This window comes from Marmota flaviventris, chromosome 13 (genome assembly GCF_047511675.1).
Source record: "Marmota flaviventris isolate mMarFla1 chromosome 13, mMarFla1.hap1, whole genome shotgun sequence".
Classification (NCBI taxonomy): Eukaryota; Metazoa; Chordata; class Mammalia; order Rodentia; family Sciuridae; genus Marmota; species Marmota flaviventris.
Window position 1 is genome coordinate 35,675,490 of NC_092510.1, and position 23,268 is coordinate 35,698,757.

Here is a 23,268-nt window from a genome sequence, read left to right on the forward strand (position 1 = left end):
AAGTGTTGCTTGGGATTATAGTCATCTCAAGTCTCAACTGGGCGAGGAGTTGATTTCAAGTTCAAATGCTAGTTAACAGGGTGCAGTTCCTCCTGATGGACTAAGGGTGTCTGCTCTTCACTGGCTGTTGGTTAGAAGCTGCCCTTGGTTCTTTGCTATACAGGACTCTCCAGTATGGCAGCCTCCTTCTTCAAAGGGTGCAAGCCAATAAAGCAATATAAAGAATCTGTAAGCAAGAGGGAAGTTACCATCTTTTGTAGTCTAATCATGGAAGTGACAACCCATCATCTTTGCCATATTCTCTTGGTGAGAATCAAGTCAGCAGCCCACATGCAAAGGGAGAGAATTACTTGTACATGGATATGGATACCAGGAGGCAAAAATCATCAGGAATCATCTCAGAAATGTGACATCTGAAGACCATTTGGGGAAGGAAGGAGAAAGAATTGTTTTAGGACTGCAGAGATAACATCAAGTCCAGAACATGGAAGTTGAAGGAAGGGTTGGGAGTGGGAAGTGCCTTGTATGATTCTTGATCCTCAATGTCATCTTCTCTTAGCCCTAAAATGAAGGTGGAGAGAAGAAAATGGCAGGTATGAGGCCAGATCTGTAAAACAATGTATCTGCAACCAAAGACAGTTGAGATGAAGTTAACAAATCCCAGACAGACAACAGACACCCAGTTCTAGAAAGATTTTTAAGGCAATGTTACATAGCACAGAGATATGGGAAAGAGGCCAGGGAACAATTTGGGGGGGTACCAGAAATTTAACTCAGGATACTCAACCCCTGAGCCACATCCCCAGCACTATTTTGTATTTTATTTAGAGACAGGGTCTCACCGAGTTGCTTAGCACCTTGCTTTTGCTGAGGCTGCTTTGAACTTATGATCCTCCTGCCTCAGCCTCCCAAGCAGGTAGGATTGCAGGCATGAGCCACTGTGCCCAGCCAGGTACAATTTTAAAAAATAATATTTTTAGTGTAGATGGACACAATATCTTTATTTATTTTTCTATGTGGTACTGAGAATCGAACCCTGTGCCTCACGCATGCTAGACTGAGCCACAACCCAGCTCTGAGGGAACAATCTTTAAGCAGTATCTACTAAAATAAATTTTATTTAACATGTATTTTATTAGGGGGAAGATTGCAGAATTTGTCAGATCCTTCAATATGCTAATGTGGTCAGTGAGACTCAAAAGTGTGTGGGAGAGAGGTAGCGACATAGTAGGCAGGGCTTCTGACATGTTTGTTTTACCTGGAGGGGGTAACATGCTACTTACTTCAGAGACTGCTCTTTCATCAAATGCCTCTAGTCTCATTTGAGAAAGGTAGGACCAGGTTCGAATATTTCTATTGAACTAGAAATGGCAGCCGCTGCTTGAGTAATTGGGGAAACTCCTGTTACACAGAAATGACTGTGGGCTTACAATATTTGCGCCCCCCCAAAAAAAAAAACTGGAAAGAGTCAAGAATCAGAGCAGAAGTTGCCAGAAAGCCTTCTTTTACAACCATCTCCAGAATCCCTCCAAATTCCCAAGGTATGGTCCTTCTCTCTAGCACTCTCCTCCTCCTGTAAAGTTCATCTTATCAAGTTCATGTCCTGGGCGTTTCTCTTGGAGGTTTCCCACTATCAGAATTTGGAAACAACAGGGAGGAATTCATTGAGGGAGGAAAGACAATGATTCCAAAAGCCTTGAAGAAACGCCTTTTTAGTACAGAGGAGAAACCATGAAGGAAATAGTCCATGAAGAAATGCTAATTTCTCTGGCTTTTAGTGAAGAATTACCCACTGATTCAGTGAGGATTAATCGACCAATGTCCTTGGCATCAAAAAGACAAGGTGTGGTGGCACATGCCTGTAATGCCAGCTACTCAGGAGGCTGAAGCCAGAGGTTTGCATGTTGGAGGCCAATTTCAGCACTATAGTAAGACCCTGTTTCAAAATAAAATGAAATGAAATAAAATAAAGTGAAGCCCAGTGGTAGAGCACTTGCTTAGCCTAATGAGGCTCTGGGTTCAATCCCCAGTACTACAAAAGAAAAAGAAGAAGAGATGAAGGACCTCTCTTCAATACCTTGGATCATTTGAGGGTTCCACCCACCAACAAAGAGCAAAAAGCTACGTGAAGCCATTCCTCAGTACACAATGTGGCATTTTTAGGTCCACTCTCTGTGTATACTACAGTAACTCTCAGTGGTTAATGAATAGCTTCTCAGTGTCTGCTTCGTTTAGTTGTCCAAAGGCCAGTTGGTCCCAGAACACATAAAGCTGTGAGCTGGGTAATGAGCACATTCTCTTGTAGGAAGCCTGGAAGCAGAGGAGTGGCAGGGTCAGGCTGCAGGTTCCAGAGGTGCAAGGATGCAGAACAGAGCTGGCCTAATTCTCTGCACTCTTGCCCTCCTGACAGGTTTCCTGATGATCTGCCTGGGGGCCTTCTTCATTTCCTCAGACTCTATATTCCAATGTCCAAGAAACTTGATCATGGCATATTCACTTCTGCCTTTGGGGTTTGTGATCCTCCTGGTTGGAATTTTCTGGAGCACCTACCTCCAGGCAAGTGAAAACAAAGGGGTGTTCAGCCATGTGCTCAGACGACAACTTGCTCACCAGGACCTGCCTCTGGCCACGGTGGACAGGTAGGTGCTGAGAGCTGGAGGGAGCAAGAAGGGTTGAGGTGTGGAAAAGCTGAATGACTTGAAATCCTACAGCAGGGGCGACTTACAAGTCCCATGGGACTGTGTGTCAGGACCAAAGCTTTATTGTTGTGAAATCACTCTCGTTAGTCATTGGAAAGAATGCTGCTATCCTGGGGAAAACCATGAGGTAAAAGGAATTTTCTGAGAGAAACACCACCCTTACCCCTACCATCACCCCTGGTGAAAACCCACCTAAGCAAACTTCAGAGGCTTAACTACTAAGCTCTTTTGTTATATCATGAGGGTTGTCACAAGTTAAAGGGAGGCAATGGTTAATTTTTCCCTATCACCTGGTTGCCAAGTTATAAGGAAAGTAAGTCCCAGACTGAATTCAGCCACAGAGCCAGTGAGCATGCAGACTTACAATCAATTCTGTAACCTCTGTGACTCGGGAAGTCCCAGCTTATGTATTCTGGTGACACCTCATGAAGAGTCATTCAAGGCAAGAAGGAAATGTCCTAGAGTAACATTCAGTTAACCTTATCACTTCACAGGCAAGGACAACTGTAGCAAGACATTGGCATCCTTGTGAATTGCCGGTAGGAATATAAATTGTGTAGCCACTATTTAAAAAAAAACAAAAAACAGTATGGAAGTTTCTTGAAGTATTGTATATAGAATTGCTATTTAATCCAGTGATTCTATTCCAGATATATACACAAAAGAATTAAAAACAGGGACTCAAACACATGGGTATCTATCAATGTTCATAGCAGCATAATTCATGATAGCCAAAAGGTAGAAGAAACCCAAACATCCATCAGTAATGTATGGAGAAATGAAAATCAGCATGTAACACAATGGAATATCACCCAGTCTTAAAAAACAAAACAAAACAACAACAACAATAAAATACCCGAATCATGGTACCTGCAACAAGAATGAGCCTTGAAAACACTATGCTAAGTGAAATTGTCCAGTCATAAAGGATAGACATTGTGTGATTCCACTTACATAAAGTACCTAGAGGAATCAAATGCATAGAAATAGAAAGTAGAACAGTGGTTATCAGGGCCCACCAGAGTGCTGGTGGAAAATGAAGAATGATTGTTTAATGAGAACAGAGTTTCCGTTTGAGGTGACAGAAAATTTCTGGTGAAGGTCGCTCAACAATGTGAATGTGCTTAATCCCACTGAACCATACAGATAAAAGATTACATTTATGTTATATGTTTTTACTACAAGAAAAAAAAGATCCAGTAACATTTAGTATTAGTTACCTTCTAATTTTGGGGCAAATACAGGACTATTTTGGGATAAAATCTCAGGTATCATTCTTAGGACACAGGCTGCAAGTGTCCATAAGTTCTTTCACCCTCTTCATGCAAGGGTGGGGAATATGAAAGTGTTTTAGTGATTCTGTGTGCCTTAAATACAAGTAATCTTACCCATGACGATACATTTGTGACATTTTTTCTACTAATTAATGAGATACTAATTACAATAAGCAAAACCCATTTTTAATGCTTATCAGACTAACCAGCAAGGTCTCTGGGTTTGATTAAAAATTAAGATAATTGAAATGATTATAGAAGATGCTTCCACAGTGGTGGTGATTTTTGTTTTTGGATAAATGTTAGATGACTTCCTCTAGAGTGTAAGTCGTTACGGAAGTTACTGGGTGCCTTTAGGATGTAGTTTAAATTTACTAACACGTGCATAAGATCACACTGTGCTGAAATACTTGAAAGTAAGTCATAAATATCATGACATCCTACTTTATGGTCTCTTCCTGCTGCACTCTGAGATGCTCAGCTCACTCAGAATGGACAGCTAATCAAGTTGGGAAGTTACATTTCTCAGAAGCTTTGCACTCAAAATAGGTACCTAGGTAGAGGTACCAAAGCCGTTCCTCCAGTGGCAGAGTACAGGACCCTGGGAATGTGAGTGACAGTAGAGGGAGAGTGGATTGGGAAGGGTGGATGGGATTTGGGGCTGGAGGCAGTCATCCTGGAGTTGCTCAAATCACTCTAGGAGATGGTTCACCTTTTTGTCCTCAGCACCTTTACGTGTAAGTCCCATGACTCAGCCATGGCTATTCCAAGCGAAGGCTGAGATTTATGCCGTACAGTAGACAGCTCCTTCAGCTATTTGGCTTTGGGCCTGGTAACATTTTGGAATGGAGTTGCGGCCACAAATGGCAGTCCCAGTTCTGTTGTGGTTACACATCATAAACACTCCCTGTTGACACTGGACAGACTCTCTCTATAAATACACAACTCCAACAAGCTCAACCCATGTCTCTTCCTCACCTCACCCTCAGCCCCAATCCCATTCATGTCAGAGAAGCCAGAAGGATTTAGCAATTAGCAAGGTTGGGCAAGATTACCAATGAGCCCTGGCATGAATGGTTCCTTTAGCCATTGGCCTATTGACATAGAAAGGGCTGCAGCTGAAATCTGCACAAAGCTATCAGTTGGCATGGTTGGAGAAATGAGTGAGTTTGTATGCTCCTTGGAAACTAGTAGGTAAGACTTGAAAGAGTGTCAGGAAAAAGTGGTGGCATTTGGTATAGTTCAGGGACCTGCACATTGATTTTCATTCATTATTTTATTGACCTTGAAATTCTGATACAGTAAGTGTAGTGGAGTGGAAGATAATGTGTGTGAATAGGGACATGGATGTGAATGAGTGAAGTGCTGGCCGGAGAGAAGTCCATCCTCAAAGTCCCAGTGTCCCCTACCACTGATAAGGATCTCCTAACAAATGGCCCTGATTCCATGAGTGAGCAAGAGAGAACTCATAGCCTGGAATCACAGGCTGGAAAAAAGTGACTAGAAGGATGTATTTGATGGCTGATAAAGGGGTTCTTCTGGAAGGGCGGCACATTTTTTTTATAAAACTGATGATGCGAGAGAAAGTACATCTGTTTCAAAAATCAATGTTTCTTAGCAGTTTAGCTTCACACTATGTGAGCTGAGACAGGCATAAAGTCTTAAATGATGCATGCATTACAAGGTTTGTGGCATTTTGTCCTGCAGGCCAGACTTCTACCCTCCAGCTTATGAAGAGAGCCTTGATGCTGAGAAACATACCTGTCCTGCAGACCAAGAGGCCTTGGACATTCCTCCACCTCTATACACAGAGATGGGCTTTGAACTCCAGGGTGAAAATGGTGCCCACCCAGAGGCCCCGCCATCCTACCAAGCATCTGTAGCAGACCTGGTGTCTGCAGCAACATCAGAGGATGCTGAGAGGCCAAGCCAAGCACTGAAGGCAGGACACATACTCATGGGAATGAGCTGCTAAGGAGCAAGGCAGCCTGGGTCAGTGGGAGGAAAGGCTGCAACAGGGACGCTGCACAAGAGTGCACTGTGCCACGTACGCAGCCAGGCAAGGGCAACACGGGGCCCCTGACAGAGTATGGCTAGCACCAAGCAGACATTTCAGAGAACTCTCACTCTCCACAAACCTTCAGAGCCTTGGGGACAGGCAAGTAAAGGTGGTACCAGGACAGTTCTACTCTTGTGGGACTCCCCTCTCAACTTCAGCCCCAAACAGTGAAGAATACATGCAGCTTGCTGGGGCAGCCATCAACCTAAGAATCAGAGAGGGATGTGTTCTGGGAAGGAAATATCATTGCCATTTAATTTTTGGCTCAGTATCTTGTTAGGGGGCTTCATAATTATGCCCATGAACCACCAGAGTGACACAATAATTCACACTGTGAGAGATATGCCCTTGGAACTCACCATTCATATTTTGCATTATTTTATTTTAAGTATGTGTATTTTATTCCCGATGTGAAAGGAAAGCAACCATGATGTTCATTTTCAAAAAGGCTCAAACACAAAATGTTAAATGAGTTATTTTTAAAAGAATTTTTCATACAAGCAGATAAATAAGATTTCTGATAGACTCAAATTGAACAGAAAGAATACTTAATTCATAAAGCACAGAACTGGGGGTGGGGTGGGAGAATTTGTACTAGCCATAAATGGTATTAATTACAATTTGATATAAATCTTGAGACGTTTCAAAAATATTGATATGTAATTCAAGGAATTCCCCGGGGGTAAATCTTTAAAATTTGAAAGATGAGTGCCTATACGGACACACCATGATTACCAGAAATTTCTTTTGTGTCTAAAGACAGAGGTCTTGACTTCTAGGCTTGGGACATTTATTTTAAAACCTGATGGTTCCTCCTCAACTTCATTATGTTTTATGGTATTTTTAAGAAATAGGACAAGTCAGGTGGTAGAATGCTGGAAAGAGATACAGCCTAATGCTTTTGAACTTGGATGAGGATATTCATCTCTCTGGCCTCAATTTCCCCTACTGAGTGAGGCTTTTGTGCTGGGATTAACATCTGACAGTTCTGGCATGCTTTTTATATGGCAGGCTCTGCTATGAACTCCTGCATGTTATGCAGCCCCCACTCCATCCTTAAGAGATCGGTGCTATGATTATTCCTATTTTACAGATGCATAAAACTGAGGCTTTGAGAAGTTAAGAAAGTTGCCCAGTAATACACAGTGCTTTTCAGGAGGGAGGGTGAAGGAGAATCTGTGGAAAGATGTGGGAGGACCTACTCTCTTTAGACTTTTGTGCTGAGGTAGCTGTGTCTTCCTTCTTTCCTTCCAGAGAACAGTTTGAATTTCTTTCCCTGTTCAGAATATGGGCCCCAACAGTAAGTGGAACTCTGGGGGTTTGCTGCAGTATCTTCCAGCCTTCAGAGAGGTTTCAAAGGTGGCTTTAGGGTTAATGGACTTCTCAATTATAGTGTAAATAAGACTACCTTGTTTTCTGCCAGGGAGCTGGGGCCATATCTGAGTCTGGTTTTCCTTCATCTGATCATTATTGTAATGATGAAGGACTCATCCTAATGGGTGACAGCCATGGTGATTGGCACAGGAGAGGCTTTGGAAGGAAGGGTGTAGATCTTTCAAAGAAGAAGGTCACCAAGATGGGATGGCCATCTACGGCCTCCTCTTCCCCATCATTACTGAGTGCACAGGAAAAGTATATCCTGACAAACACACAGGAAACTACAGAGAAGGAAACCCTCATCCATGAGGCATACAGTTGGAAATCTGTAATTTGAACCCTCGACCATGACGACATAACTAGACATGAGGGTCGTTCACAGTTGTCCAATTAGGTAGGTGATCATTTATTAGCAATGCAATTTCTTTCTTTCTCGTCATCTCTTTCCATCCTACTAAGAAACATTCTCTGAGAGTCTGAGCATATTTTCTGACCAAAATAGGAATATTACTGGGATTTAACCCAGAGTTTGCATGTGTAATAGAGGATTTTTTCCAACTGTGGGAATCAGGTGGAACATATGTTAGCTTTAGTTTACAAAAGAAATTGTTTTAATCTCTTTATGGCAATAAATTTTGTACTCACACTTTCTTTTTTTGGCATTTTTTTGTATCAGAAAAATTCAGTAGAGGAACATAAGTCAAAGTGTCATTCTTCATGTGAAACTAACACAGTATCAAGATGAGTTCATCTCTCTGCAAATCTAAACACAATTGAACATCAACTATTGATTCAGAAAATAATCAGGGTGCTTCTTTTTTTAAAAAAAATATTACTAAGTATTTAATGATATTTAAAAACATGTACAATGACTTGAGTGCTAAGAACATGGATATTACCTAAAGCAAATCCTACATTTGAGAGGTCTAATTTAAAATTCACTGAATAAATCAGATGAAAGTGTCCTATTGTGGTGGATAATAATACTTTGGTCATTCCCTAGAGAATTTACCAAAGGGAAATAGATATTGTATTTAACCTTCCTTCCCAAATTTTGGATACAATGCCTGATGATGGATTGGGAATCATAATTCCATGGAGGGCATTTAGACTGTGAGAAAATGAAAAGAGGAAATCTCCCTACAGAGATCTTTGCTTTTTTTTTCCTCTCAAATGTGAATGGTAGGCTCTCCAGGTTATGGGAAAGGAAAGTGTTCAGAGTTGATGACCCTCCAGCATTATAATCTCATAATGTTTCTTTGAGAAACAAGTTTAAATAAGTACCACTACTATCTAGAAGATGAGGATGATAAGATCAGTTATAAACTATGCTGTATCTTTTGCATAGCTGGGATGTTCTGGGTTCACCTCTCCATGCAAAAACTTATGAGGGCTTCTACTAAGACACTTATCCACCTTCAAGATTCTACTTAAATATATTGCCTTTGATGAAGCATTGCTCCTGCTCCAGCATGCAGGAAACATGCTAGGTGTTAAAAAACATGAAGAGATGATAAAGACATGGATTTATATTTCATGTCTTCTATCAAGTTCCATAACAACCTAGGTTGACTCACATACCACTGAGTTGTCAACTCTATGAAATATTTCTACTCCAGCTGGTTGGAGCGGAACAGGCATTCTGCTAAGCTCTGCTGCCTTGGGTAATCTCTTGCTCTTAGTAACTGTTGAAGGTCCAAACACTGATTTACCAGCAGTTACATTACAACATTTCCAAAGGCACACAGTTTCTCAGACCCTTCTACACTCAGGAATAGAAATCTCAAGGCACATGTCTGGGATTTCAGCCTCCTCCTGTTTTGAGAGAACCCAGGACATGATCCAGCAATGGGACTGAGTTATATGCTAAGTCATTACCCATTCCTGCAAGTGCTTTCCAAATTCCACACACTTGCCATAATTAATGGATTTGGCTGCCAAAGCAAATCTCATGCCTTCAGTTGACCCAGGGGTGACCAGTCAAAAGTCACAATGCCATTATCCTTGTCATGGCTCTGGGCAGCCAACTCTCAGCCCAAGGTGCCACCCTGAAATTGTGCACCAATCTGAGGCTTCCTGTGAAGAAAGCATTTGTGGCACGTCCAAGCCCGTCAGCCTGTAAGATGTAGAATCATGCAACACTATTTGTTCCATAAGTACCCTGCACTTGGATCGATAAGATCTGACCAATGATTTCACTTGAATTAAAGACTACACATTTTTAAAAAAATGATAGCTAATAAACTCAAGAATCCTAGGTAAGGCAAAACACCTTTTGTTCTGGGAAACTGGCTGACATGCAGCAGCATATTTAACATCTGTGGTCCCCTCACTGAATTCCTCCCTGGCACATGCATTTCCAAGCAGCTCCTGAGTGGGTGGGGATACTGTACTGCCCTGATTGAAAACTACTACATTATGTATATTAGGGCTTGTCATTTTTTCTGGAGGCACATGTTATAGTGAGTGAACACTCAGTGGTATAAGATCACCAGTGTGGCCCTGACTGCCACCATACTTCATCCATAGTCTCTTCTATAATTGATTCTTGTGATTTCCACAAAAATTCTTGGACCTCTCAAGTCATTTACTTGTAAAGACTGATGTTTGGAGCTCCATCTTTAAGAACACAAATAACATTATGTGGGAAAGACTGATTTCCTACATTCCACCTCTCCTGAGAATAAGGCAACAGAAGCTTGAATTTTATGTAAGGCAGAAATAAAAACTTGGAAATGTGAACTTGAGCAGGTTCTAGGAAGAAGCTGTATCCTAGAACCACTGAAGGACCTTCCCTTTGGCATTGTAGCTAAGAAAAAAAATTGTAAAAATATGTGGTTATGCAGCTGCTTCTTTCCATGGCTGAGCCCAATTGCTTTCTCCACTACAGCAATAACACATTGCTTTACATCCATGTCTACCTCAACTCACCCTACCATACCAACCTCCCACCAGACTCAAAAGTCTTCTGTTGATGAATCCTAGTTCCCAATTCTAGTCTTTCCCTTTGCTCCATTCATCCTAGTGAAATAATATAGCTACAAATCCCAAGAAGCCCTCTTCTGCAGGAAAATACTCATTCCTCATGTCTTATCATTTGTGGATTCCCATGGAACACTTCATATGTCTCTATTGTAAACATTTATGTCTACCTGATTATCTGTGATTGTCACCACCTCTTCACAATTTACAAATGTTATACAGGCAGGAATAGTGTCTTATGCATCTCCCTACTGCACCTTACACAGGAGTCTGCTTGAAGTAGTTGCTCAACCAATGCTTGCTGAATGAATGAGTGAATGAGTGAATGAACTGATGGGTAAACATATATTTGAGATACACAGCTGTATGTTGAAATAAATGTATAGAATATTTAAGTGGAGACTGCATTTAAACTAAAAAGTTAGAGATGGTCAAAAGTTCATCTAAATATTTTATACACTTAAGAATTCATACACTTAAGAATGCACCTGATTTTCCTGACCAACACATCACAACCACAATGAATGAATGAATCAATGGTTATCAGGGAACTGAAGACATAATCAGAACATAAGCTAAAAGGCAAATTTTATTCTCTTGGTATTGTATTTTATAACTACTTCTTTAATATCTCAGCTCAAAACCACTTTCCTGGTATTGTGAAATGAAGGCTGTTACAATGAAAGACTAGAGGCCATCTTCGGTTTTGCTGACTTCCAGAGGCAATTTTGAGCAATTCGGATTTTTTGTTCCATTTATTTAATAAATTCACTAGGTCATAATAATCAAAAAAGAATGCTTGTAAATATTCCGAAAGACAGATTTATCAGCATAGGTGACCACTCCTGGAGTTTCTCAATGGTGAAACAAATGAGCTGAAACCCATAACCCTTGTATAAGGTTAAAATAAGGATTTCTTTTTTTTTTTTATTGGCTACTAAATGTCCTAGCAAGTTTTTGTCAAAAGCCTAGATAGAAAATGGAAACAAATGCCTTGCTGTGGGAATGTTTCCTTGCTTGCACTAACCTTGACTACAGCAATAACACATTGCTTAACAGTCAAAGTGCACTAGGTCACCTCGGCAAGTGACACCATCAGGATCAGTGAGCGTGCCGTTCCCAAGGAAGCAGATGTACGCAAACAGGTCCAGGCCCAAGTGTCCTGAGTGCAGAGAAGCCTGCTAGACCTGCAATATTCTTTTCCTGGACAAAGTAAGCCAGACGTGACCCTTTGCTTCCCCAAAGGAGTCCCTACCCTCTCCATCGGGCCATATTCTCCCACCAGCAGCATTTTCTTCCAGAATCCATTTCATTTCCTAATTTTACAGCATTTCATTCTCTCTTTCTTACTAGCCATTACAAGGAAGATCAAAACTGGGTTTCAACAAATACATTAAAATAGGCCCTTATTGGGAAAGCCAGAGAGAGCATGCACAAGGTGTGGTGGTATTTTTGTCTCCTTGGGAGGATTTATGTAAACTCATGTATTAACCTCTGTGCTGTCATTGACAATGGGCCCACCGGATTTTAAGCATTTATTTGCACAGTCTTGTCAAGAAACTCCTTGCCACCTGCACAGCAAACGACTGCATTTGAAGGAATGCAGCCAGCTTGATAGCTAAAATAACATTATGTACAAAACGAGGAACACCCTTTGATAGGTTTTGTTGGAAGTGTGCCACTGTGATTTGTAGGAAGCTCTAGAAGATGTGAAAGAAGGTGTACATGGTGTGGGGAGCATGTGCCGTCAGGTGGTTGGCAGTCATGAGGTGGGTTACTAGGAGTTCTGACACCCTATCTCATTGTAGACCTAACCTAGGATGACCCCTCCTTCAGGCTGGGGAGGTCTTCCACCTGCTCAGGGGTCCCAATAGCTTAGGGTTGGCTTAATTCTGGCACTGCTCTTTCTTTTGTGATTTTATGACCTTTACTCACATGGCACCAAAGAACTCAGGGATTGTGATTAATGGGTTCCTTGTCCACTTACTTTTTTCTAAAAAGGGAAGGCCCCTTTGTGTGACAAGATATAGATACCAAATGATAATAAAAATGACAACTAAAGACCCTGATGCATTTGGAGGAACTGCACAAAACCAAAATGAAATGAATCATTTTTCTTTTCCTACCCACCCCTTACCCACACCCCCAACAGCAAAATATCTTTTGTTTTTGGGTTTTTTTCTTTTTTTTCCTTCCCAAAGTCATAAGAGGCACAAACAGGTAGCAAGAAAGCATTGTGAAGCAGCTCCAGCTGAGTGCTCTCCTTGGCCCGGGTGAGCGATCTCTCCTGCACTCAGGTGATGACGGTGGGTCCTCTGCGGCCAGTTCTCTCGTGAATCTGGGATATTTTCAGGGCAATGGCTATGAGAGGGCTCAGCACTGCCTGGAAAAGAAGGAAAACCATTGTGAACAACTTGAACCAGTCACAAGACAGAACCTGAAATGGATTTCTTAGCATCTGGCTTCAAATTCCAATTTGCTGCTCACAGGCAGTCATGGAGGGTAGGACAGCTGCCTCCTATGAACCTTTGTTTTCTTCACCTTCAAAAGAGATCGGAGTACTCAGAGCACAAAAGTAGGGTCAGAAGATGATGATCCCCAAAGTCTTACCCAGCTCCAAAGGAAATTTATCCGATATCGAGAAGTGCACCAGCCAACCACTAGAAGAACTTGACAGCATGTAATTAACAGAACAGTGGATCATGAATACAGGAAGGTCAGAAATTTCCAGTCCTCCTCTGGTATGCCTCCTTCCCAAGTACATCCCTATCCTCCAGCCTCCACCCACATGCAACTCAAGGATAAAAGCTTATTCTTCATTCTAAAACCATCCTATTACCTGGATTCAGTTTCTATTTAAAAATTTGATATTATCCTAATGATTCAAAGATGGGCCAGTGCATTGGCTAATGCTGCAGAGATTCTCGATCATTCCTTCCCATATTATAACACTGTGGCTGTTATAAGGCACATGTCATGAGAAACCTCAGTGCTTCCAAAGTGGACGGAGGTGGGGTTGGCATAGAATCCTAAGGACTAGGATCTTGCAAAGGTGAAGGACACAAAGAGGATTAAGCATCATTTCTTGCCCTTTAATGCTAATCCTACCATCAGATTGAAGCACTGTTTTCCAAACTGTGGGGCACACACCATTTGTGATGATTTTAGATGGTGCATGGACACGGTATTACTTGAAAAGGAGAGAAAGTTGGTCTGTTTTCTGTTCATTTTCAACCCTTTGAATCATCAGGAAGGAACTGTTTGTTGTCTTAGGACTTGAACCAAGACAATGCATGTCTCAGGTAAGAATTACCTAATTAGAAGATTAAATATTTTTATGGAATTCGGCTTTATGGTGTGCTTGTATTTATCAAGTGGTATTTCTTCTAAGTAGATTATTGATGTAAACATTCTACAGTAAGTAAACAGATTGAAGTGAAAATGAAGTCAGTCAATATAAAGACAAATACTAACAGAGATGGTATTGATAGAAAAGAAGTTCGGGAGCAAACACAGATTCCACGATTCCAAAAAACAAAGCCTGTGCTAGTGATGGGGAATTCCACCCATTTTTTTGGAATTACAGAATTTCCTTAGATTTTTGTATAACCCAAAGGTGTCTTGGGAGAGGGCCTGAAAGATGCCCAAGACTGAATTTTTGCCAGCCTTGTGGAATGGAAACCTCAAGCTAAGCTTCCATTTTTAAGGATGTTAAAGCAGAGTGCTTTGTCTTCTTCAACTGCACAAGTAAAGTAAATGCATGGGTAAGAACTTTGATTCACTTGGGGGTTAGAATAGAGCCCAATGCTTAAGATATTCGATACATATTTGTGGAATAAATGATGGCACATGAGTTTGATGAAAAGATGGCAAAGCAGGTAGACCTCTACAGACACTCATGAAGGGCATTCAGAATGTGTCAGAGGGATGGCTGTACTGGACTCTTACTGTCATATTTTCTTTTATAAATCACAACTTTGATTCATATAAATTCCACGTGTCATCAACAGGGCCTCATGGGAGGGGAAATTGATTTTCCTGAGGTGACCAGAGAGACCTTTGGAATGGGATAAAATAAGAGGGGTTAAAGCCTTCAGATGAGAGACTTCTCAGGTGAAATGGGAAGTAAACAGTTTGAGAAACAGAAAAAGTATGTGGAATGATCTAGTTGGGTTCCTTCATGTCAGACAAGAAAACTGCGGCACAGAGAGGAGACACTAGTGATTGAGGATCACATATATGCTTAGTGGCTGAGCTGTGACGATAACATAGGGAGGTCCCCTCTACTGCTCTTTCCATAATACAATTCTAATACAAGTTCTGTGAGTGACAATGAAAACTACAGAAGACAAAAGAACCTAAGGGGAGGACTGGGAGAAATATCAGACAAGTTCCAGCCACATCAGCCACGGGGTTCGAGAAGACTGGGCAGCCATGCTTACTGACCAAGGACAGTGAGAAGAGGAGGTCCCAGGTATGTGGATTCTGGTGAATTCACTGGAAGTTCTAAGATATAAATAAATTAAGAGACTTTAATCAATGATGTTGGGAATAAAGAGTTTTTTCTAATTCCAGGGCTTCTTAGAGTGAGATAGCTCTTCTACAGTTAAGAGTAGAAACAGTGAGCTTCTTGCTCCCAACCAAGGGGCAATGTGCCCATTCAACAGTATTAACAACGTGGCTCCAGGGCCCTTCTTCCACTTTGCCGGGTTTGGCGAATGCTTGCTGTCATCTCTAGTTAATAAGCATACCATGCTACAGAGGGAACTGGATTCAGTTTCTATTTAAAAATTTGAAATTTGTTTATCCCAGACTTTTGGCACGGATTTTTCAATACAATACTTAAAAATATTGTATTAGGATATTTATCTTGGTTAATGAGCAATTTGATGCCTTTGTCCCTTTAAATTTTTCCACCCAGTTAACCTCATCTGATGTGGTTTGAATCTAGAAAAATCTCCCGAAAAGCCTGTGTTTAAGAAGCATGATCCTCAATACAGCAAGGTTCAGAGAAGGGACTTCTGGGCAATGATGAGAACTATAACTTCATCAGCAGGTTAATCCCTTTGATGGATTAATAATTTGGGTTACTGGATGGTAACTATAGGCAGGTGGGGCAAGGATGGAGGAACAACCTAGGTTGCTGGAGGTGTGCCTTGGGGACTATATCTTGTCCCTGGTTTCTTGCACTCACTCTCTCTGCTTCCTGGCTACCAGGAGTGGAGAAGCTTGCCTCTGCCATCCTTTCTGCCATGATGCGTTGTCTCACCTTGGGCCCAGAACAAAGGAGTCAGCATCTATGAACTGAGACCTCTAACACCATGAGCCAAAATAAACTTTTCTTCCTCTAAATTTTTCTTGTTGAGTATTTTGGTCACAGCAATGACAAGCTGACTAACACATCATCCCAATCCTAGTCCCATATTAGATTTTAACTTGTTCAAACTCCCTGGAAAGACACACTTCTCCTTTTTACCTTTTCTTCATCTTCTCTCTTGCTTTATGTTGTTGATGTTTTAAACTATTAGAGCCATGAAACAAAACCAACAAACTGAAATTCTTATTCTTACAGCAATAGACAGGAAAGGTGCAAATGATATGACTGTCACAAGATTCAAAGTAAGTAGAGCTGGTTTGGGGGAGAAAACAAAACCCTACACAGACACATAATCACTTAGTAAGATTTGTTATTATTTGTGGAAGGATCACAGCACTAAACTGATCTCCATAAAAAATGCACACTTACAGGATCAGAGAAGTATCCTGATGGTGAAGAGTAGGTAGGAGATGGTGATGAGAATGGAGAATGGCAGTACTTATTACAGGGGATCTTTGAGGCAGGTAATATAACCTAGAGAATGCTGACCATCCTGCAACATGAAACACTTACATCCCAGCATCTAAAAACTAGGGATTTACAATAAATGCATTTTCCCTGATCACAAGAATTGAGTAACGTCAACACTTGGGTTCAAACCTACTAAATCTATCGTGCCAGATTTTTCTCTCCTGATTTCATTCAAGTCTTTGGTTTTTATCAATATGATGTTTGCTTAGTCTAAGTCAGTGGTTCTCAAACTTGGAAATGCACCAGAATTGCCTAGAGGATCTATTAAAATGCAGATGCTAGGTTACCTTCTCCTGAATTTGTTATTTATGAGGTCTAGGGTGGGATCCATATTGGCACTTCTGGCAAGTTCCCAGGTGATTCTGGTCTGCTGGTCCAGGGACCACACTTTCAGGACCACTACTTTGATGCACACTGGCTACTGTGCCTGTCAAATGCTTTGCTCCAGGTAGGTGTAAGTTGCCCTGTTTATAGTTCATGATTCTAACTTCCTGGCCACAGCTGACTCTCTAAGTTATAGGCAGCCAACTCATAGGCCAGGTAGCCACCGACAATACAGCCGGGGCAAAAACTTGAACTAGCTGATGCGATTTTTTTCCTTCACGGATTTGAAATGTTAAGAAATGAAAGAATAGGAGGTTAGCAGTGAGAATTAAACTGTGAAGTTACAATTAACCAATCATCATGGCGTAAAGTTCCTTGGCAATCCAGGCATATGGGAAAGCAGAGACTCTGAGAGACTATAAAAATGATAAAAAAGAATGAAACTGAGAAAAGTTAAGAATTAAACAGAGCAGAGAGATAATGGCATGAATCCCAGTAATCTCTAAGGTAAAAATCCATTAACTCTTGCTGTGAGGGCCTGAGTTGGTAGCTATGTTCCAGGACTAGTTTCTGTGACTTGGTCCACAATCAACCCACTCATGGATTTCTTCAGCTAACTTTAATTTTTTTGTGCACTAAAATAAATCAATAATTTTAAACAAATTAAAATAAAATTGAATAAAATAAACACACTCAAGTTGTGTTTTTTTAAAAATTATTTTGACTAACCATGACTCTTTTCTACTACCAGTGAGAAAAACATTTTTTTTCCCTTTTATACTTGCAAACTGAAATTAACTTCCATACTAAGCCAGTTCATGGCTCATATTCTCATTTGTGCTACAGGTTAAATATCCTTTGTCCAAAAAGTGTTCGGGTCTAGAAGTGTTGCTGATATCAGACTTTTTCAATTTTGGAATATTTGTACATACAGTGAAATATCTCAGGGAAGGCAATATTTAAAGACAAAATACATTTATACTTCACATATGCTTCATATACATAGCCTGAAGGTAATTTTGTACAATATTTTTAGTGCACCTTTGTTTTGGCTGCAACCCATCACATGAAGTCAAGGTGTGGAATTTCCCACTTATGGCTTCATGACACGCTCAAAAGGATCCAAATTTTGAAGTGTTTTGATTTTTGGAAATCTGGATCATAGATGCTGCACCTGTCCTAGCAGATCTGACCAAGCTCTCCATCAGCTTGGCTGGAAGCCCTCTGGTGAGTCTTTCTCCTTTCCCACTCATCCAAGTGGTTGCCACAGTCTCCGACTGTGTTCCCACATGGTTGCCCATCCACTTTCTCCTTCTCAGCCCCCAGCTTTCTTCCTTAACACAGTGCTCTGCCCTCCCTGGCTTGCAGGTAACTGCCAACTTCTTAGCCTCAACCATAAAAGCCTCTTTTTAAAAGAGAGGTGTTCATGTGACCCGCTGATGTGAAAGCCTTGGGTGGCTTCCCAAAAGCAATGGTCAGCCACTGTGAGCAAGGCTGTCAGGCTCTTGAACCTTGATTTATATCCATTGGGATAGGCAGAAAATGGTCACCAAAGATATTGGGTCCTAATCCCTAGACCTTATTGGGACAAATGGAGTTTTTCTAGACATGATTAAGCTAAGGATTTTGAGATAAGATTGTTTTAGATTATCCTGGTGGGCCTAAATGCAATCACAGTTAGCCTTATAAGAATAGGAGTGGCGTCACATACACACAGAGAGGAACAGGCCACGTGACGATGGAGGCAGAGGCCAGAATGATGTGGCCACCACTGTGGGACATCCACAGCCACCGAGGAGGCGCCACCAGCCCCCTGGTCCTGTGCGTTCCTGTAGAGGGTGTCTTTCCTGTTTTACACAAAGGAACCCCCTAGGCTAAATGCTGCCTGTTAATAGTAGCCTACTCAGCAAAGATGACCAGTGATTTAAAATCCATCTGGGAAGCACACAGAGGACAAACTCATGAAAAACGAAATCAAACACATTTTTGCTAATGAAAATGCTAAACATGGCTAATGATCTTTATAAAGTAAGATATACAACCTTGATTGTCAAAAATATATCTTGATCCAAAATGTACCTAAAATCAACCAAAACAGACAGTTTGAAAAATGTCTATATAAGCCAGAAATCAGAGCCCCACACTGGGAGGATTGATCTATCCTGACAATTAAAAACAAGAAGAGGTGGAACTTCTACAAAAACTCTCTTCTGATGGGGGAAAAAAACCATTCCAAATGGATGTAGATGAAAGTGTTTGAAATATTTTCAAAAAGGTTCATCAAAGCAAAAACAAGCCAGCAGTTTGGGGCTGCGGGGCCTCTAACAGAAACTACACTGACTGAGCAGGTTCAGCCTCCTTCTCTACCACTCTCTCGGCTTCTCCAATTGGTTCAGCTTAGAAGGTGAAGGGTGGCATTTAGATGGCACATCCAATATGAAAAAGAGGAGTCAGAAAGCCAAGTTCCTATTGGTTAAATGTGAGCTTCACTGGGCTCCATACACAGAAGTCTCATGAGGGGACGAAGCACGGGAGTAAGCACATGCGGGGGCTAGCCAGCCTCTGTGGGCACAGCTGGGAGGCATCAGGAAGGAAGAAGCTTTCAGTGTCCTGCTGCCTAAGTACCAACCAATGTGCAGAGTTCCCAGCTTAAATTTCATAGAAATGCTTCCCTGGTCACTGTCTACCTTTTACTCGCTTCTCTCTGTCCCCACAGCTCACTCCTTCTGCCACCAAGAACATTGCAAAAGGATGGGGTGTTGCTAATTGGTTGAGATCCCTATGTCACCCAAATGTCCCTATCATGTCTTCACATTTGTCTTCACAGACTTCAAAGGCTTCCTTCATGTGGAACAAACTTACTAGTTTAATGGAAAAGCCCCCACCCAACACTACTTACAAAATTGCTAGCAGAACCAGAACTGCAAGATTGAAAACAGAGGTTAAAAAAAAAAAAAAAAAAGGACTATTGTCTCTCCAGTTTGTGTAACTTAGAGAGTTTTTTTGTTTTTTTTTTTTTCATTTGCCTCCTCTTTTTATACACTTCTGCTTTGCTCTTATCATACAAACCAGTGTGGAATGGAGCCAACACTTGGACCTCTTAATATCATCCCACAAGGCAAGCTCACGGTATGTAAATTGGTAGTCAAATGGCCACAAGGACCATCCTTCCATCCTTTATTTTGGCTGTTAAAAAACAACATTCTTCTTCCAATGTCAGATCAAATGCCTTTAGAAACACTCCAGTTCAAATCAACAACTTTCTATTGCCAGATGCTCCGCTGACCTCTTCAGTGAGTTACCAGCCTGTCACTTGAATTTCTGACACCCCCCACCCCAGGTTTGCCATGGGTGCCATGCCCTGCAGTCACTCTGGCATCTTTGTGGGAAACTAACCTCTGTGTGATGTGGTGGGTGGTGTGTGTCAGTGGTGCAGGGGTGACCCACACTCACAGGGCTTCTCCAGAATGGGTACCAAAAAGCTCCTGATCAGAAAGCATCTGAGCTTTTAGGTGGCCTTGAGCCAGATCATACACCTCCCCCAACTGGAGAAGCACTTGGCCTTTATGGAGACACAGTCCATGGTTTGGTGTGTATACTATTTGAGTTTGTCCATCAAGGCCTCAGGTGTTGGAAGCTTGGTTTCCCAGAGTGGTGATGTTTGGAGATGGACCTTCAAGGGATGAAGACCAGTGGAAGGTCTCTAGGTCAAATGAAAGTGAGGCTTTAGAAGAGACTGTGGGCCCCAGCCTCTCTGGCTTCCTGTCCGCACATATAATACCTTCCTCTTGGACATGACACCACCATGATGCCGACCTCCATTGCCAGAAGCTAAACCAATGAACCAATCTTGGATTTTCAGCCTCCAAAACTGAACTAAACATATTTCTTATTTCATAAGTAGTCTGCCTCAGATTTTTTTTTTTATCATATTGAAAAACTAACTAATATAACCTAGGATCCAATAGGGATCCATAGTTCTGTACCAGGACTATGGGGTCTCTCTAAGGATCAATGATTCTTACACTTAGGCAATTTTCCTCAGTGTACTTCAGGATCATAAAACCAAACTTGGACAGACAGACTCCCCATATTTCCTCAAATGTGTGCTATTTATTGGACTTTGTGATTCAATGTGTATAACAGGAATTGAACACATTCACATGCTAGTTCACATTCATCCAAATTAACTCTTCAAAAGATAAGTTGCAAATATTAGTTTCCAAAGCTCTGGTTGGGCTAGCCTCAGAAAGACTATTCAAAATAATAAATGTGAGCTTCCTTTCTTTCGTAGCATTACTTAATCTCTGTGAGTCATTAGTGTCACACACCAATGTCTAGTTTTCCTCTTGACTGAGTTTCTAGGCCCTCTCATGATCAGAGTCCCTGTGACCATTTCTGTCTGGTGGGTTAAGAGTGGAGGGAATGTGATCATTTTCAGTCAAAGTTGTTCTTCTCCCTCTGCACAGGGATTGGCAGTGTTCCAGGTACTTTTTCTTGATTCTGGGCCCTGGAGTAAGAACAACATGGAGGAGAGCACCTGCCCAAGGTGTGAAAATATAAAATGTGAATCAAAACTAGATTACATCCTCAGCAGTTTTGGGATACTGAACTTTGCGAGAGTATGTGATTTTAGTTTTGTTTTATGTTTTGGGTACTAGGGATGGAACTTGGTATGTGCTCTGCCACTGAGCTACATCCCCAGCTCTCTGGCTATGAAGATTTGGGGGTTGTTGGTTTCCATGGCATTATTTAGCTCACCCTGATTAATGAAATCCTACTTATTAATACCAATACTTATTAATACCAATTATTATTATATAATATTATATATATAATTATAATATAATTATTAATACTTATTAATACCAAGTGGGGAAAAAAGACCTTCCAAATCACAAGGCATGAAGAATGGGACAATGCCTTGGAGACTCTGTGCTGAACTGAAGTCAGCTGCTTGTTTGCATGTTAAAGGTTTGGTCCTGAAGGTGGCATTATTGGGGGGTGGTGGAACTTTTGGGAGATGGGGCCTTGTGGAGGATCCTTAAGTCACTGGGGATATGCACTTCAAAGGGACCATAGACCCAGCCCCTTCCTTTCTTCTTCTTTTGCTTTCTGGCCCTGAGGTGAGCAGTTTGCTATATCAAGAGCTCCCTGCGATTGCCATCTGCCACTCCCACCAGGGGCCTAAAAAACAATGGCTCCACCCCAATCACAGAACCTCCCAAACTGTGAGCCCAAATAAACCTTTTCTAAGTTAATTATCTCTGGTATTTCATTATAGTGATGTAAAACTAACTAATACATTAAACCAAAGGTTAAGAATGATGTAGCAGTTTTAAAACAAGGCTGCAAATTCTTTGGAATTGCTTTTATTCAGAGTTAGGGTCTCTTCCCCTTTCCCTTGAATCTTGGCAGGCTTATAAATGCCAACCAACCCAATTCAGCAGAAGTGATGTTATATGACCTCTAAGACTGGATCACAGAAAGTCAGGAAACTTCCTGACAGAGTTCTGAGCAGCTATGTTAAGTCTAACTATCCTTAGGCCAAAAGGTGTGGCATTGAAGAAGCCTTCAGAAGATTCCATCTCCCACTGTTTGAGTCACTCCCCATGTTGCTAGTTTTCCATCAGACCCCAGACATCATGGATCAGGTTAGTGGGGGTAAATCATCCCACACAGTCATATCCAAATTCCTTGTCTAAAGGATTCATGAGCATGCTAAAATTGTTCTTGTAGTACCACTACGTTTTGAGGCAGTTGGTTAAAAGTAAGGAGTCTAAATAGCACTTCAGGTGAACTTCTTGCTTGACTGCTAGCTGGAGAAAGAGTGAAGGGTTAAATGATATGAGAAACCCTATAGTATATTGGTTGAGCCCATGACTTTGTAGCACCTGGTTATAGTTCCATCTCTAGCACTCACTAGACAAGGTTCCTAAACATCTTTGTATCTCACTTTTGAAATTGGGATGCTAATGATAGTTTCTACTTTACAGGGTTGTCAGAAACATGAAATGAGATAATACATGTAAGCACTTATCAAAGTGCCTGTCACATAGTAAACAATTAATGGTAGGTATTAATAGTATTATTATTATTAAGCATTTCCAGTCAGTTTTAAATCATGATGTTTTCATTGCCTGATTATTTACAGGCATCAAAGCAACTCTCAGACATGAAATCTGTTTGCTTGGCTATTTTCCCTACAGACCAGCAATTAAAATTCAAATCTGAAGGCCATACCCTGTCTGCCCTTAAATTGCCACCAAGCCACATATCTGAGCTGTTCTTGCAAATTAGTGCTAATGAGCATAGAAGAAGGGATTTTTTCTCTCTCATCACATGGCAGGGGCCCTCTTCATTGACACATTCCACAGCTGACAACAGATTCAGAAACAGGCACACACAGTGGTTACAAGGCAGGCAGATGTACAAACAGCCTGGCCACTCAGCAGTGTCCCCAGCCCTACACTTGTGGCTGTCTCACTGCAGACTGCCAGGCAGCCTACTCTGATAAGTATGCAAATATTGTCACACGCACACTTGAACATCAAAGGCATTCTCACTCTTGCTCAAGCAGACCTGGAAGCCAGAAAATACCATCTTTCCTGACTGGTATTAGGTCACAGCAATACAATTGACAGCACAGTAAGACAGGATTGATCTTCTTAATGGCTTGCGGTAAGTACTAGGAAAAGGAAATGC

General features: G+C 41.4%; 2 protein-coding genes across 2 annotated transcripts in view; one reads left to right on the forward strand and one right to left on the reverse strand.

Moving 5' to 3' along the window:
• Positions 1–2,361: 2,361 nt before the first annotated feature.
• Tmem252 (transmembrane protein 252) lies at positions 2,362–5,948 on the forward strand. The gene is made up of 2 exons (XM_027940125.1): positions 2,362–2,639; positions 5,681–5,948. The coding sequence occupies exons 1-2, from the start codon at positions 2,362–2,364 to the stop codon at positions 5,946–5,948; spliced, it is 546 nt and encodes a 181-aa protein (XP_027795926.1).
• A 493-nt stretch (positions 5,949–6,441) lies between these two features.
• Pgm5 (phosphoglucomutase 5) overlaps positions 6,442–23,268 on the reverse strand; it is a 168,943-nt gene continuing 152,116 nt past the window's right edge. The window contains exon 11 of the mRNA XM_027940133.2: positions 6,442–12,774. Coding sequence (XP_027795934.1) covers positions 12,685–12,774 — 90 coding nt within the window. The 3' untranslated portion in view covers positions 6,442–12,684. The remainder of the gene's footprint in view (positions 12,775–23,268) is intronic.